The sequence below is a fragment of the Psittacula echo genome (assembly GCF_963264785.1).
Source record: "Psittacula echo genome assembly, chromosome: 4".
Lineage (NCBI taxonomy): Eukaryota > Metazoa > Chordata > Aves > Psittaciformes > Psittacidae > Psittacula > Psittacula echo.
Window position 1 is genome coordinate 55,387,181 of NC_137738.1, and position 17,421 is coordinate 55,404,601.

The window sequence follows — 17,421 nt, forward strand, 5'->3', positions numbered from 1 at the left end:
CACATAGGACCAAAAGCACACTCGAGATTTGGTAGGCCCTGGAGAAGTGCTAAAAGCTGTCTTACATCTGGATTCCTCTTTCAGAGAAAACTGCCAATATCTAACCAAGCTTTGGTAAGATTTTGTGCATTAACAAGTCCTTACCCTTTACCCATCCAGTACTGGTTTAGGACACAAGTTATTTATCAACCATAGAATTACAATTCTGCTTCCAAAACCGTCTATCATCATGTCAGTTTTCCCCGGTTTTCTGTAAAAGTGTTGTTTGTACCAGGACAGTGTATCAGACCCTTAGCATTCTCCTTGTGCCAAAATTCCCTTTCCTGCTCTGCCTTAGGTATCATGTGCTTTGATATCCACTATGATCCTTTGGGGCCCTGTGGTGTCATGTGCCTGCTGCAGACCGTGACTCCAACCAGACCTAACAGGAATTGCCTCCCAGAATTTCAGAAAAGAGTGACTTAACTCTGCAGCTTGATTTGCTGTTGGGCCTCTGCTCTTCCCAACAGGCTCCTGCCTGCCCCAAGGCTGCGTAAACACAGTCTGTGCTTCATCAGATGTGTTTTGCCTGATTCAGAAAGTATGACCCGGGCTTTCATGTTCTCTGTATGGAAGACCTTCATCTTTCTTATCTTACCAAAAGGTCCAAGTTGCCTGCTTGCTGCAGATAGCCCTTACAAAGGACCAATAATCTATTCTCTGGTTTGGAAAAACAGAACTTTACCTCCACTCCCTGGATAGCTTTCCTGAATTTCCTTGGTTTATTAGGCTGCCTTTCTTGCAAACAGCAGAAATTTTCTGTTAGGAGTTCTCTGCAAGTTTAGGACTTCTATGATGATTTGTTCCTCCCACATCTCTTTAATGAAAGTTGGCAGCCACAAGACCAGCCCACATTCAACAACTCATTTGACCACTATAGGACTGTTTTGTAAATAGAAGATGGGGGAACCATCTGTCCCATTGTCTGGTTCTGTCTACACAGTGTTCAGTTATTTTAAAGGCCTGGTTCATTCTCCCCCAGTAGTCTCTCAACCGAGAATCACAGGGAGTCACTTGAGTACACTGACTTTATAGAAGTTGATACAGGGTTTTCCAGAAAGGTAGAGACTTAGTGAGGTTTAACAAAATCTCTCTGTGGGTTCCCACCTTCCTCGTGAATTTAACCTTTTCTTAACTGTTCTGCAGTCCTCAGAGCCATAGTGCTGCTTGTGTGTATTTGGATGAGGTAATCACTAGTAAGAAAGTATTTAATTTACCCCTGGAGCTTGAGATCTGCAGTGATCAGTTGAGTGGTGTGTTTGACTTCATAAGGATGGGAACCAACACATGCGTGCTGCCGACACTTGTGGACATCTGGGCCAGAAGAGTCATTCTGCTGCTTGCTGGTGCACGTTTGGCTGTTCACATTTCTGCAAAGTTGTGTTTGGTGCTGTGTCCCTCCACAGATGGACTGCTTAAAGAATTTTCTGAACTGCATTTACAACAACTTGTCTAAAAATCTGGGAGATGATCAGCTGTTTCTCCAGCTCTCCAGTTCTGTACAATATGCCTTCCTGAGGTGTATGAAATGCAGCCTTCTGGCCCCTCCATAGACATCTTCTATTACAGAGCCTTGAGGGTTGGCTGTTCCTTAAACAGTTGGGCCTCAAGTTGAAGATGCCTTAACTCTGTAGAAACTGTGTTAGACTCCTTGAAGGAATGAATTTTGAAGCTGTGATCAAACCTCTTCAGAGATATGTGACATCTGTAACAATCTTGTCTCTTGTAGATACTTGAGTTCTCCCTTAATTTCCTCTCAGTAATGCTGTTCCAAGATGGCTTTGTCCTGAGACGTAGCTTACCATAAGTACCTGCATGCAACAGATTATATAGTCAAGTAGATACCTATCTTTAGAAATGTTGCTCTGTTCTTTCATCTATATTTGAAGACCTGTAGTTAGGATGGACAAGAAATTCTGCAGGAGCATAATCTTTGCAATGTTGATTGGAGGTTTTAGGTCTTGCGCACATGTGGCATGATACATCCAGGCAGACCTTCATCAGACGTTTTTATCCTGCTGCTGAAATGGCAGGCATTTCAAGCAGCGGATTTCTGGATAGGTATCACGTTTTCAGAATTCCTTTTACCATATCATAAAGCCCCTGCTTCTTCCCAGGTCATATCAGTGCAGGTCTGCCACACCTTTCTAGTGAGATAGGAAAAAAAGGAGGACCCTCTTATGCTGAAAATTAGGCCTCTTCATCTCATGGTCCGGTCCAGGGGTGGTAAAAAAGTTCCTGACATTTCAGCCAGTTCATAATGCTGCTGGTAACACATAGCTGTCATCTATTATATCTGGTATAGCCCTTCTGCAGCAAACACACCTCCTTCCTCCGATTTTCTGTCTTCAGGAAAGCCAGTCACATCTCTCAAGCCGTGGACAATGAGTACGCAGCCATGCCTCCAAATTAGCATAAACAGAAGTTGGAAATGTTGAGGTATATCCTCACTCCATCCCCTCCTGAGGGCCTCTGCTTTCGAAATTCCAGATAGAAACCTGGGGTTTGCCTTTAACAAAGCCTCCCTAGCGACTTCAGCTCTAATATCACACACTGCAAAACCAGCTCTTAAGAAGCGGAACTTTAACTGGAAACATAAATACAACGGGATGGCCTAGTATGAAGAGTCCCACATACACTGCCAGCCCTTACATACAGTTGTCAGTTTTGTTGCATCTTCCCTGTTGGCACTGAGTAGAACTCCCCAGCTAGCAACAACAGCCCCAATTAACCCATCATCTCTGGACCAATATTCTGTGGCTCTCACAAAAATGAGAGACTCTGCAGGCTTGCAGACCATTTTCAGATGGCAGTGGCCACTCTTTTTCTAGCTGCAAGTGGCCAGCCTCCAACCTGAGCCAACTTCCAGAAAATCAGCAGTTGAGTCCCTACAAAGAAAATAACAGACTGTCAGATCATCAGACTTGTCTTTGTGACTTTGTCACTCAGATCTCAGATTTCCTGCTGAGCTATAAACTCATATACTGTGGTTATTGTGGAAAAGCTGAGTTGCTGCAGCCTTGAAGATTGGTGGCAAGGATTGGCTTGTTCAGTGCATTTTTGTAGAGCCACTGAAAAGGTTAAATTTTGCTGGCCTCCATTACGATGGCGTTGGAGCCTTTTTAGTTCCTTCAAACTCAGAACATCGTAGTAATTCAAACCAAAGGTGATGCATGAACAAATCACAATGACTGTAGAAGGGACAAATTTGTTTTCAAGCTAGATATAAAAAAATCCCACCTGTTTTTCATCCATAAATGTTACCTTGACCAAGCTGTCCACTTCTTTATACAATAATCTGAAAAGTGTTATGACAATCTTCTAATGGAACTGAGTCTATCTGGTGTAAAAATACAGTGAGATGCATCATCAGTCCTGCCAACAGGAGTTGTAGCACTCCCCTGTGTCTCGGTGGTCTCTGCAAGTGAAGGTTCGTGGGAAGGTGAACTCATCTTTGAAACTGTAATGCTGTGGCTGTCTGCACCAGCTGCCTGTATGTCATGTGTACAGTCCCATTTCAAAACTTTCAAGACATCAGGGACAAGTCTCTACAGAGATGCCTTATATGCGCTGTGTCTTTTAATACCACTAAGTCTGTCCTGTGATGTTGCCTGCTGATCAGACCTGAAGCCTCTGGAGTACTAGAATTTGATTTGTCTAATTCCATGTCTTGGAATGTGATTTTGCCAGGAAATGTGATATTCAGAAGACACTGTGTATGGCCTGCTAAGACTTCAGAGGCATCCAGTCTTTCAAAAAGCAAAGACAGACCATTTCTGTTGCAAAGATCATGAGGTGTTCTCCTGAGGTACAGGTGTTCTCCAGTTTCACCAAGCACAACAGGGCTATTCTTTTTCCTGTAATTAGTGGGCCAACTGTATCTAGGATGTGTTAGCATTAACAGGTGATGCGGTGCCCAATGCTACTGCAGCCTCATGCACAGGTGACTTTTTTCCTCATAAACAGAAGAACAGATCTTCACTTTCTGATTAATTGGTACGCTGGGTGACAGTTATGCTGACTCTATTTTGTAGTTGACCCTACAATAGCAGTAATAGCAGTAATGGAAGCAGTTTACTTTCATCACTTTGTGGCATACGCTTTTAAGAAACCTTCATGCTACTGATGCATGAATTCTGGTTAAAGCGTGTACTTGCTTCATGTTTTCATTTGAATCTTCAATAGGTGCATGGGTTTGAAATACTACTACAACAGCCTCAGCTCAAGGCACACTTCATTAGCCTGCCAAACTTTAGGCAGATAACCAAATTATTTACATGCTTACATTTAAGAGATATCTTAGATTTACAAATAGAACAATAAAGTGCATGAAAAAATCTCAAAAAAGTCACTTTACACCTTAAAGTTGCAATATAACTGAAAATCAAAAGATCTTTCTTAAAAGTCCACATAATTTTAGCCCTCAAGTGAAGCAACTGCTGTTTTGCAGGACCAGTTCTTTGTGTTAAGTTATACAGATATTGGAGTGTTAATATTTCTGAATTGCTAATCATCACTTTAAACAATTAGGGAGATTTGTAAGAGCACACATTAGAACTAGGGTTCCAAATATTAATGGGTTTCATTCAGTCAGCTACCATAGGTACTGCTGGCTTTCCAAAGAAGAAACATGTGCATGTACATGTATACTCAGATCAGGTCATTCCTTTCCAATTTAAAAAATATAGATGTTAGAAATTAAGACAATTTCAGTAATGACATGGAAAGACAGAAGTGATAACTGCTTGGAATGTCTCCATCCCCTATTAGAGAAGGCAGAAAGAGAAGTGAAAGGGTTCTGTTCACAGCTATACTGTCAGTCATCATGAAATCTACCTTATTTTTTTTAAGGGTCTGGAACCTCCAAGGGTTCACAGTTTGGGTGGTTACTAGTAACTAGCAGAACTATATTCCTGTATCTGCCATGACAGATCACAATTTTAAATGCACAGTCACAGTAAATGCATAAGGCTAAGGAGGACTGGAATGAATAACTAAATTCTTAATGTCATAATTATGTCTGAAGTCTTTACAATTTACTGCTTAGCTCTTTTTATCTTCAAGGATGCTTCAGGTACTAGGGTGTCTCTGCAAGAACTTGAGGGCAGGCAACGTAATCTAGAGAATGTGTCATGCCTGCCACAACAGAGTTTACATTTTGATTTTTACCAATGCATAGGACTGCCTTAAAGGGTAGAGAAAAACCAGAAAAGCATTAAACTCCAGATGTTTCAAAAAACCAGAAAGCAAGCATCTAACTTCCTTATTACTGAAAAAAACTACAGGAATAAAGCATACCTGAAAATAAATTTACCAATCTGCAGTCACACACAGTCTTACAGAAGAGCATTTTTTTTCTTTTTTTCACTCGTGCTATTCCTTTATGCTGCTTCAATTTTCCAGTAATTGCTTGAACCCTTTCACCAAATGGTGTGTGGCATTAGGGTGGCTGAAAAGGGTTCTTTCCTGAGATACTTGCCCAAATCCATGTGAAACACTGTCCTTAATGAACCACAGTTTGACTAAGCAGCAGCAGGATATATCCAAGATAGCAGATGGTAAATCTCAACTTGCATGCTTTAAGTAACAAGTATGTGCCTTGAAAGAAGAAGCTTGCACCTAAAATTACACTGTGCTGTCTGCTTTCACAGCAAAAAGACATTTTTGGATTTTTTTTTTTAATGAAATACTTTTTTCTTTGAGCTTCATCTAATGACAGTTTTGTTCTTAAGCTGCTATTAAACAGCACTTTATATTTGGCAATCTGTATATCAGGGATGAGGACATAGCATTATTCCTTCATTTTGCCTGAATGCTTTAACTTCCAGGTTTTTCTAGCCTTTAACAGTGCTTACAAAGTAAAGGGGGAGGGAGGACAATATGTATACTTTAATCAGGTTTGGTTTAGACCACATAAAATAACACATTAGAGAAAAAAGGCAATTATTTAAAAATAGTTGTATTTATATTCCACAATTTGTTCAAATACTTTGTTTGGTTTCTTTTTTTTTTTTTTTTTTTTTTTTTTTAATATAAACTTTCTACAGGATGTTTTAAAACAAGTTCTTCACATTGCTTGTCAACTATGTACTTATGGAATTTGAGGGAAATAGTTCTGGTTGTTTTTACAGTTTAACACATGTACAGTACCAAAATGATGGTGGTTAGTCACATGCAGTCCATATGAGACTCTAACATAACATTTAATGAATTTTCTGATGTTGACCAGCCCTTTGATGCTGAAGGTAATGCATCTGTAGAAAGCAGCGACTGTAGATTTGGGTTACTGCTCTCTGCATCTTCCAGTTTTTCAGAGTTGTCCTCCCAATTAATGTGGAATCTCGTGACTCTGGGATTAGATGCCAAAATATTCCTTTGAAGCTGGGAGAGAAGAAAATATATGGATTATGTAATGTGTACATCTCAAAATGAAGTTCATAAGCATATAGATTTTTTTCCTTTTACTCTCTCCATAGCCTTGTTTGTGTAAAAAGAAAAGGTAATTCAAGTAAATGTGAATCTACAGCTACTATCCATGGATCAGAAACATTCTTACAGAAACACATCACTTGTTCATTTACTCTAACATCCTACTCAGAAAAATAACTGCTTTCTTGAGAGGATATTTTAACTGTTCAGTGAGTTCAAGGCTGTATGACAGCTCTGCAAGTAAAGTGCAAGTGTTTATTTTTTTTAGCCATCTTTTAGTAAAGAAAATTACCCCCACAAAGATTTTGCAACCACAGTACTGCACAAAATTTCACATTGACTTTATGGTGCTTGCAATAATTGTACCAATTCCACCAGCAGGCTGTCATCATTTAGGATCACAACCCCTCCTTATATGAAGTTATCGTACCATGCTTTATATTATGTGATTGAATTTTAATTTGTCTACTAAAGTTTTAAAGTAAAAACAGTACCTAGATTTGGAAGATATTTATACTGTGGCAGTGGACAGGCCTAGACATTAGTCACACTTTATTATCATGGCTGGCCTTCCTTCTTTGAAAACGTGTTGTGTTTATGTATGCAGCAAAAAGGAAAACATTCACTTTCTCTTAATCTTTCACCATTTTCAAGATAATACATAGCTAACTGGAGGATGGCACCTTATCACCATTATGAAAGTTAAGACTGATCACAGGAAAAGTTTGCTTTGGTAGTAATGCTGATTTTGTCGTCCAAGGAAGCACACTCTCAGTAAATATTTCCCAATCACTTATGCAAACTAACAAGTCCAGCCAAGGCTTCGAGACAGTGGAAGCTGTTGCAGGTTTCAAGATGTTCTGCATGTCACCTGTAGTTTGTTCTCCCAGTCTTTTCCATTATTTGATCCCTCATTTCATGCACTTTACGGGATCACTGGGATTTGGCTTCATTTCTTAAAACCCTCTTTCTGTAAGCATACCTTCGATGTATTACTCAAACAAAACATTCCTTACCTTAGAAAAGTCTGGCTTTACTGGTGGGTTCTCTCTCAGTTCTGTTTCAGTATATTCATTGTTTACATAGTAGCCGACTCTGATAAATTCTTGACCTCGATAGGTGCATGTAATTAGCACAACTGTTACACCTACTGCATCTGCATCTGGAATAAGCCCTGGGTTAGGTGCATCAGCCTGGATGTGAAAGGGGAAGATGGATTAAAATAAAATTGATACCACATACCCATCTAGCAGGTGAATCTTAAGTACTTAACAGCTGAGTAAGGACTGTATTCAGAATTATTCTTCAAGTTAACCAGACAATATAACTGCTCTCACAACATTAACCCTGAATTTAGGACACTATACTCCAGAGACAGAATTACTTGGTATACAGTAAGTGTGCTGACATTTCTCCTATGTGATTAGACAGTTTTGATACAAGCCTGCTTTTAAATACATCATCAGTTGAACTGTTGTTTGCGCAAGTGTACTAATTCATTGTTCTCCAGCCTGTCTTGTAATTTAGTAAAGTAAGATTTATTTTTTTTTGGTTGAATACGTCTGCATATGTTTTTAGACTAAAGACTAAACCCTTCAAAATACAGAATGTAACTTACACTTCAGTAAGAAAAGCAGAGGCAGGCTATGATGAGGCTTGAGCTATCTCAGAGAGTTCTAGGAAAGGAATAAACTACTCTCACCTCCTTCCACTTGCCTACATTTATTAAAATGTATGCAGTTAAATGCATCATCACAGAGACATCTGACATTTTCAGTCAGGATGCAATACTAATCAATAGACAACTTTTATAATCTTCCTCAGTTACTTACCATGGCTCTGCAGTTACTAATAATGAAAACTGCCTTGAAAACGTGGCTCACATCAGTCCCTTAAAATACTTCCTAACTACACATTTTTGATAAAATGTGATGCCTCATTCTGCTATAGGATTTAAAGTAGCAGCAATCTAAGCATAAATGAAAGAGCATGTTTACAATTTTACATGAAGCTATGAAACCAACAATGAACACCTGTGTTGCAAGTACAAGTTGGTATTAACCATGTATGTTAGAGTAGTTTGAGTGTAACAAATCTTAGCTAAGGAGAGAAGACAAATAGGATTGATTCCTGCTGCCCCTCTCATTCGTAGTTTTCTGTGGTATTTATATGCTCCAGCACCGTAACTAGTGGTCATGCAGCACTGCCTTCTGCTCATTACTACTTCAATTCTAAGCCTCCAAACCAATCTAGCTTTTGATAAGAAGCTGTAGGCACTTTGCAGAATTAGATGACTCAAACCTCTTAAACCAGTGGGAGAAGCAACCAGGAAATCAGGTAGAACACAACTTCCTACACCCCAAAGGGAACAGTAAATGACCAAATGGCTTTACCACTCACATAGGGGAATAGAAAAGATGAACAAGGAACAGGGCAAATATAGAAGCTTGAAGAAATCACAAGAACTGCCAATCCAGATTAAATCACTATTTTAATTAAGTAGTCTTGTTCTAACAGTGCCCAGGACCATTTGATTACCTTAAATTCCACAGTGGGCAGTTACAGACTAATATAAAAGGATACTGTTCCATTTAACCCCTCCTGGAACTCAACTCATTCCCTAATGGCAACTGTAGTTCTTCCAGGTTCCCAGTGGCATCAATTCTATGATACACTAGTGAACCCAAGGAAACACTCTGTTTTAATTCTACTTAACTCCCAAGAATTGTCTTGCTGAGTGGAAAAGACACTGAACACTATTTGAAACTGTTTTCTCAAATTCTGAACTTCCTGCCTTGGATGTCAAACTTCTTAACTGAATAGGTAACAAATGATCATATACAGGTGGCAGAAAAGTAAGATGACCTTGATATGGTCAAGTGGTAAGTCAGCAGTTGCAAACTTCTTGGTAGGCAAAAAGTCAGTAGATTAACTTTTGCATAAAAATCCTGTCTTAATGTCATTCTTATTCTACAAATTACTTAGGAATTTTATGAAATCACTCAATATATATTTGTCTTGAATTCTCTCGCTTTTCCACATGATACAATTATTCACATAGCTATTACTGCAGGGTAGGTAGCTAACGTCATATTCCCACTTAAAGATAGTAAGTTATTTATATGCTTATATGCTCAAAGAGAAGTTTCTGTGAAAATCCTCAAGTGCAAGAAGAATGAGGCTTCACTACTGAAAACTATTTGGAAACAAAATTTTCACTATTTAGAAACAAAAAGTCCAAGCTCTAGGCCGTTAATTGAACCTTTTTTTTTTTAATATTTAAAAATATGATTGTTTAAGTCTGAAAGTACAATAATTTTCCATCTTTCTGTATGTAAGGCTGACTTCCCAACCTGATGCACAGCTTCTTTTCAAAAGAGACAGTTTTATCATCCCTGGGAATTTATCTGTGTGAAACTCCGTTTTACTTGCCATTTCAGCCGTCTTCCTATTTAGAAAAATCTACCGTGCACATATTAGCTGGAAACCTTATACATTTCTGCAAGGATCCTTTTCTTGTGCTGTCCCTAGTGAGCACAATCTCTTTATATTATATGTCTCCTGCAGTTCTGTGCTTTGCCCCATTCTGCCTTCCCTTGCTAGTTCTCTCCATCTCCCAGGCCGCTTCAGTTTGGTGAATAAAACAGCTTCAGTCATCAGCAAAGGCTTATTCCAGCACTGTGTTTTGGTGGTCTCCTGTGTACATATTAGCAGAGTCCTACCCTCATCTAAAATCCACTGCTCCTGAAGCCTAGGATACTCAGACCAACAGTACTTCCGCAAGAAATAAAAGGGATACTTTATTAATATAACACAGGAGTACTGACTCTCTTATAGGACTTATTCAAATCTAAGCAAAAAGTCTTCATGTCTACTCTCAATTTAGGTGTAGTGTCATCTATAACAGGGATACAATTGATAAATCTATCCTACATGCCTTTTTAGGCACCTGCCTCCTCCTCTTTCCCATCACCATCAATGAGTCCTCATAACTTTGAGAACAGTGTATCTTTTAAGTCAGAAATGTAAACGCCAGCCGATTTTTCTGGATTTAGTGCTACAAGACAGCCTGTCTGAGGGCAAGAGAAGATCACCTATTTCTGACCAATTAATGCCGTAAGATATAACAGCTTGATAATGGAAGAACTATTAATAAATGATGCATTTGTTACACATCTGCTTTACTTGCAGTGTGGAAAAATTTGGCCCAGCTCCAAGCCTAGACAGAAGTGTTTCAAGACCAATTTGCGCACATGTGTTTGACAAATGTAACCTCCAGCTTAATCCTGTTCCTTTAGCCTGTCCTCTAAGGAAAAAAAAAACAAAAACCAACAAACCATTTCCTGGAATTTACAGGATTAATCAAGATAGCTCAAAAAACACTGATACTGTTTTAAAATTGTTACAGTAACTGAGAAATAAGAAAGTGTATTCATTAGCACTTTTTAATGCTCATACTCCTTCATGCATTTACCATTATAGTTAAGTGAATTTATAGCATTTAGGTAGTAGAGTGGTTCTTATACAATAAGCCATACTCAAGTTTCAATCTGATTTTTCTGCTGATAGATTTTGCTCTCAGTTTACAAGACAAATACTAGTATTTGATAAATAGAGAAAAAAAGTGAGCTAAATCATAATTTTGGTTAAAAAAAAAAAAAAAAAGCAAACCCAAACAAACAACAAAAGACCCACTTCTGTAAGAATTTAGGCAGGTCTATTTCAGTTCCCCCCTCGGCCCTGACTCTAAAATGGAAGCCAGAATAGGCTAGTAAGCCACCTTAGTACTGCTCTTTTCCTGTTCTCCTTCCTCCTTCCCTTCATTATTTCTTCTTAGTAATGTTTAGCTTTAACAGCAGTATTTCATAGGACTGTCATATGCTCCAGAGTTTGTTGGACAGTCTTGATCTACACACTTGTGTCCCAAATGCCTGCTACCTACTGTTGGCATTCTGGTTTATCTTACAAATTGCTGTATTTTTATGTAATTTAGCACGCTTAGCCAAATATAATGGTTGAGCATTTACCCCACCAAACAGGAATGAACTCTTTACTGTTCTAGTTGAGTTTTACAATTAGTTTGTTGGCCTGATCTTCTAAAGGTGGTGTCTACCTTAACATAGTGCTCCTGATTTGTCTCAAAACTGCCACCAGCTGCAGTAGAGTTAAGCCTGACGGTGCTGGTGTAAAACAGGTAACAAGTGCTCTTGATTACAGAGTGATCTAGAATACACTTATAAACCAGACCGGCCAAAGTTACCAGTAGCTATAGGAGCACTACTTATACCGCTGTCTCTAATTATTGATGCCACAAGTGAAAGTATTACCATGGAAATACCAGGAGCAAGAAATAGCAGCTCATGAACAGATACTAAAGGAACGTATATCATACCTGAAGAGCCGCCTGAAATATTCTTCCAGCTTACCCTTATTTTTCAAGTGCCTCTGAATTTGATAGTCATCTTTAACCAAATTAATACAACCATTTTAGGAAAGAGTTAAACTAAACTTACCTGAAATACAAACATGTGTCTGCCCGCAGGAACAGGTCCTACTAAAACAGAGTCTAACACCTGATCATACTCTTCACTTTCAGCTGAACCCACATAAATTATTTTCCATTCCAAATCTAGAACAAAACAAACAAAACCAAAACCTATCATTATTTATCATTACAGTCAAGGGTATTCCATTCTTCCCTATCTACAGTGTTGCATAACCTAAAATCGATTCTTTGGCAATAGGCCTAAAACAACAAGGACCTGTCTTCACTGGGGAAATTTATCAGTGCCTGCCCCATTCCTCATGGACCATCCCACCATCTCTCAGCAGGCAGTCAGTACTGCAGGAATCCCTCCATTTTCATAGGTTAATTTTCAAGAGGACAGGGCCCATTTACTTGTTGGGAGCTGTGTTCAGCATCTTCTCAAAATCTGCAATGGAATGGCTGCAATACAGCAATGATGCCTCTATACGCCTGTAACACACCGCACGCCTTGAACACCGACTCACCTCCCCAGAAGAAATTCTCACCTTCCATGTATACACCTCACAGCTTAAGGTAGTAAACAGAATAAGAAAACTCACTGTGTAAGCACCAGGCATACTAACTGTATGCCCCCATTCCTTCACATGTAACCTGCATAACCTCAGAAGTATGTAAAATTGTGATAGCATGATTAGATCATATTCTCAAAGATATTGGTGCTTGGATTTTACCCACATCCTGAAATAGATTTACAGGGGGGGAAAAAAAAAGAAGTAGCCTTTTGCTTCTTAAAATAATGCATCAAAATCAAACATTTCTTACAATTCAGGGGTTTTTTTGTAACTCACCCTCTCCGCCACAAGTGTTTGAAAGCTGAAACTACAAATGAGCATACACTAGCCCCCTCTGGGCCAGCTTTTCCCTTTCACTTTTTGATTAAAAATCACAAGTATAAATACATACAGAAATCTAATCTTAAATACAGATTTTTGTGTTTTGGGTTTTTTTAAAGCAGAGAAAGGGAAGATCACCATTACAGAAAACTATAACTGACTTCTTTTATTTTTTTTTAATTGCTGCTTCAAAACTGTATCTTAAGTAACTTACATGGTATATTTCTCCCCCCCCCCCCCCCCCCCCCCCCCCCCCATGACCAATGCCCTGATTGTCTATGCAAAAGCCCAGACCTGGATCTTACTACATCTACTTTATTACTATGCTCTGCAAAATCCAGAAGTCTGCATTATGGTTTCTTGACACAGAAAAGGAACTTAAGCATAGAAAAAAAAATGCACTTTAACAGAACTTGAATTCTTCTTGCTTATCATCAATGCAGGTTTGGGGGTCTAACTAATGTAATTAACAGGGCTTGGGAGGAGATCTTACTCCTCTATACAGCACAGCACAATTGGTCAGGTACTGTATCAGAGGTTTTATTTACCTTTTAAGCATGTAGCACTAGCTATTGCAAGTACTGCAGGCCACTCCTCCAGGACAATTAAGGACCTCTTTTGTCAACGTCTGCGAGTAAGTTAGTACTTACAAGAAGTGAAGACTTTTACGCTAAACTGTTTTAAGATTATCACACCATCCTGTGCCATTAATCTAGAATAATGTAAGTTCATTATAAACCAGTAGTATTTAGTACTAAAAATGGACTTTCTAAAAATAAGTTTTAAACTATACATTTAATATCGTTTAGGTACCTTGATAGTGAACAACAACTTGTTTTTTTAAAAAAAAAAAAACAATATGGCTGGAGTTCAGTAATTTAGGGTCCGTGGTGCACAGGACTGGCTGAAGAGAAAACAGCACAGTAAACAAATGAAAGCTACGGCAATGACAGCAAATTTTGCATGGAGTATACACAGGCAACGTTTAATCTTATTTTTAAATGCGCAAGATAGCAGTGCTCGGCCTGAATTTATCCTGTAGTCTAACCTGCTTTTAGGTGGGGGCAGGAAACTGAGAATTTTGCATTAGACCATCTATAATTCTTCTCATCCCGATTGTCCCGGATTAACTCTAACATAAATCCAGAGAGTGAGAGGCACGTCACATACAGCTGTGCACAACTGGAAAAAAAGGCATAACGCCTTGTGCGGAGCCTCTGTGACAAGCTCGGTCGCTTTCCACAGCGGTTACCATCGAGGGGTCTGATACCGTATCTTAGATGAGGCCAGACTGACTAGAGAAATCCAGTCAGCTACCTAGAGATGGGCACAAAGCACACCCTGCTACAGGCAGCTCCGACTAACGTCTCGACCGGTTGTAAAGGGGCATGAGACTAGCGGCAGAGGCCTAGAGGAAATCCCAGGCTCAGACGAGACTTCCTCTGAAGTTCCCGCCAGCGCGACTGTCCCTCCCAAAGGCGGTGGAATAGAGCAAGCCAAGCCGTTCCACCGAGCGCGCTGTCACAGGCCGCCGGCACCCACAATTATAAACTGCTACAGAGGCAGGCAGGGTGAAGCAAGTTTAACCACAACGCCAGACAGCCTGCTAGGTGTTATCACTCGCCAACTCCTCTTTTCTCTTTGCCTCCCCTCGCCTCTCAGGCCGCTGGGGCTGGCCGGCGAGCAGGCGGCGCTGGTCTCCGCCGGGGACCAGGCGGCTGCCCTCTTCCGCTCGCAAGCAGCCCCAGCAGAGCGGCCTCAGCTGCCAGGAGCGCCCGGCTTACTCTCCCGGGCCGCCGCCGCTTTCCTCACCCCGAGCCGCGGCGTTCAAAACTCCCGCCCGAGGAGCGACGCGCGGCCTCTCGGGGCGACTCTCGCGCAGAGCCGCGGCGCGGCCTACCGACGGCCCGGAGGCGGCGCTGCCGAGCGCCGCCGAGACGAAGGCGGTTTGCGGCCCGCCCGGCTGAGGGGAACCCGCCGGCGGCGTGGCGCGCCCTTCGGCTGGGAGCAGAACCGGCGCCCCGAACACCGGAGGGGGGTCCCCGCCAGGCGGCTGCGGGGCGGCACCGCCGGGGCCACCCCCTTCTCCGGCGGCTGCCAGTAACTTTCGAGTGACTTCCAAAAATAGTGGCTGGCAGCCGGCCCCCTCCCCCACCGGCAGGGCTCCCGCAGGCAACGTGCCGTGCCATACAGTACCGCGCCGTGCCACCGGTCCCCCGCACCTACCGCGCCGCACCCCGCCGCGGCAGGCAGCTGCCGGCACCCGGGCGCGAGCCCGACCGCCCATGCCTCCCACAGCCGTAAAAAAAATTTAAAATAATTAAGTATTAAAATGGAGAGTGAGGCAAACGAACCGCTGTCCGCGGAGCGTCTTCCGCGCTCTTGAGTAGCGTAGGGGCGCCGGCCGCGGAGCAGCCCCTCTCCCCGCGGGCGCGGGGACGCGCGGCGGCCGAGCCCGGTTAACCCTCTCCCTGTCGCGCTCCCCCCCACGCACACACAAAGCTGGCAACATGGCTACCACCACTCAAACAAGTTCCTCGCAACTTGAGGCTCGGCTTGCCGATGGCGCGGCGGGGAGAGGAGAGCCGGCCCCGAGTCGGCGGCTAAGGCGGGCGAACGCCGCCAACTTTCCCCGTCGGGCTCGCCGAGAGCGGTTTTCCGGCGGTGGCTCGGGCGAGCACATCCATCCCTTCGCCTCGGCACGGCGATGCGGCGAAAGAGAAACTGGTAAATTGTAGGAGCAGGCCTGCGCAAAGTTTAAGCCTTAAAACCCCTGAAACGCAGACCCCGGGGTTACAAAATCCGTATCGGGAAAAACGTACTCACCTTCAGACAGGTCCTCTATGCACTCAAATGTGATTTCGAATTGGAAAGGATTGTAGAAAGGAGAAGGATTATCCAACACCACTACATTGTTCACCTGAACCTTTGCCATATTTTGAAAAAACCACAAACAATAGGAAGAGCGTGCTAACGCAGCACAATAAAGTCCAGTGTGTTGGGCTTTTGCGACGCACAGCCCCCACGCCGGAGCCCGAGCGAGGCTGCAGAGCTGCGACTTGCAGAAACTTTTCTTTTCCCCCTTTTATTTACACCGGGAGCACTCCACACTGTTTGCAGCTTTCCTATTTCACTAAACTACAGCCCATTCTGCCCTGCTCGCCGCCAGCGCCCGCCCGGATTGGCCGCACGTCGGCCTAGGGCCCTCCTCCCCGAGCGCGGCCGACGAGCGGCAGCAAGATGGGCCTCGCCGCTCCCGCTCCGACCGCGCCTCCTCGCCGCGGCGCCCCCGCCCGGCGCGAGGCGGAAACGGCCTTACAACGGCCGCGCCGGGCGGGCGGGGCTGTGCCAGGCCGGCCGAGCCCAGCCAGGCGGAGCCGGGGCGGGCTGCAGTGTCGCCGCGGCCCTCGACTCTCCGCGGTCGTGGGAGCTGCGCCGTGTGCGGTGGGGTTGTTGCGAGGGGTGGTGTTTCTTTAAGACTTTTATCCCCCCCCCCCCCCCCCATTTTTTTTTTCTTTTCCCATTTTCTGTTCCCAGAGGTGGCCCAGGTTTCACTCTGTGGCAGGGTGTTGAAGGGGCTCTAGGCTCTCTAGGGATGTTCATCTCACAAGAGCCCAAACCCGCAGGGGAGCTGCACTGTCCTGGTCAGCACCGTGGCACCCAGCTCTTGTCCGAAGGCAGTGTGCCCAGAGGCAGTGCAACAGCACTTTGCTCGCTGGGATGCACCCCAAATAAAGGGTCTGCTAATAGGGTGCCTGGCTCCCTGCATGGGCCACAGTTCTGCTATGAATGCACCTCGCTGCTGCTCCAGAGGCCACGCACAGAGGGGCTGTGTAGGGACCAGAGCGTGTCTTTTACACAGCTGTGCTGTCAAGAAGCCATCCCATTCATGTATTTGCAAAGAAAGGCTTAGCTTAATAAACTACGAAAGAACACGTATTCGCGTGCAGCAGGAGGCCCAGTGGGAAGACCACCCTGTGCAGCAGCATGTGGGCCATAGAGGAGGCCATCTTGTGTGGCAGCAGGAGGCCCTTGGAAGAGGCCATCTTGTGGCTGCCATGCGTAAGGGATAGGGAGGAGTGACAGCACTGTATAGCACCGGTTTTCATTCCCCATGTTTCTGTAGGGGAAGAGCAGAAGGTGCTCGGTACTCATGGGGTGTGGGTTGTGTACCGTCACCACAAGAGAAGATTCTGTGTGGAAATACACACACAGCTAGGCACCAGTACTGGCTGCAAGGGAGCCCTTGATTGCAGTGAAATATGCACTGCAGGAAGGCATGTAGGAGCCATCTTTCCACCTGTGTGGAAAGGCAGAGCCCTGCTGGCGGGAGCAGACTGCTGCCAGCTCTGCAGCGAGAGCACAGGTCTGAGGCACGGGGGCCTTTGGCCTTCAGCAAATGCCATGCAAGGTTTGGAAAGGCGATGACGCTCTTGGTTATTTACAGAGAAATGTCATTGTCAGATACTTGCCTGATCTCTTGCTTGCTGTGCTTTTTAACAGCATTCTCCACATCTGGCACAAGGCTAGAGGTTATTTTTAATTTTTATAATTATGTCATATGACTGACTG

The 17,421-nt window shown here is 43.2% G+C and overlaps 2 protein-coding genes across 2 annotated transcripts in view; one reads left to right on the plus strand and one right to left on the minus strand.

The window, feature by feature from the left end:
* The window catches only part of MCM9 (minichromosome maintenance 9 homologous recombination repair factor), a gene marked incomplete at both ends in the record, with an annotated part of 47,858 nt that overhangs the window by 13,943 nt on the left and 16,494 nt on the right, over positions 1 to 17,421 (plus strand).
* ASF1A (anti-silencing function 1A histone chaperone) lies at positions 6,038 to 16,480 on the minus strand. Its single transcript, XM_080616676.1, has 4 exons — positions 15,676 to 16,480; positions 11,982 to 12,097; positions 7,485 to 7,661; positions 6,038 to 6,420 (listed from the first exon to the last, which is right to left on the minus strand). The coding sequence occupies exons 1-4, from the start codon at positions 15,782 to 15,784 to the stop codon at positions 6,208 to 6,210; spliced, it is 615 nt and encodes a 204-aa protein (XP_080472802.1). The 5' UTR covers positions 15,785 to 16,480; the 3' UTR covers positions 6,038 to 6,207.

Coding starts and splice junctions, on each gene's coding strand:
- ASF1A (XM_080616676.1), bottom strand. CDS start 15,784: ATGGCAAAGGTTCAGGTGAACAATGTAGTGGTGTTGGATAATCCTTCT. Junction 12,098..15,675: donor CATAGAGGACCTGTCTGAAG/GTGAGTACGTTT, acceptor GTTTTGTTCTAG/ATTTGGAATGGAAAATAATT. Junction 6,421..7,484: donor TAAAGCCAGACTTTTCTAAG/GTAAGGAATGTT, acceptor CTTCTCTCCCAG/CTTCAAAGGAATATTTTGGC.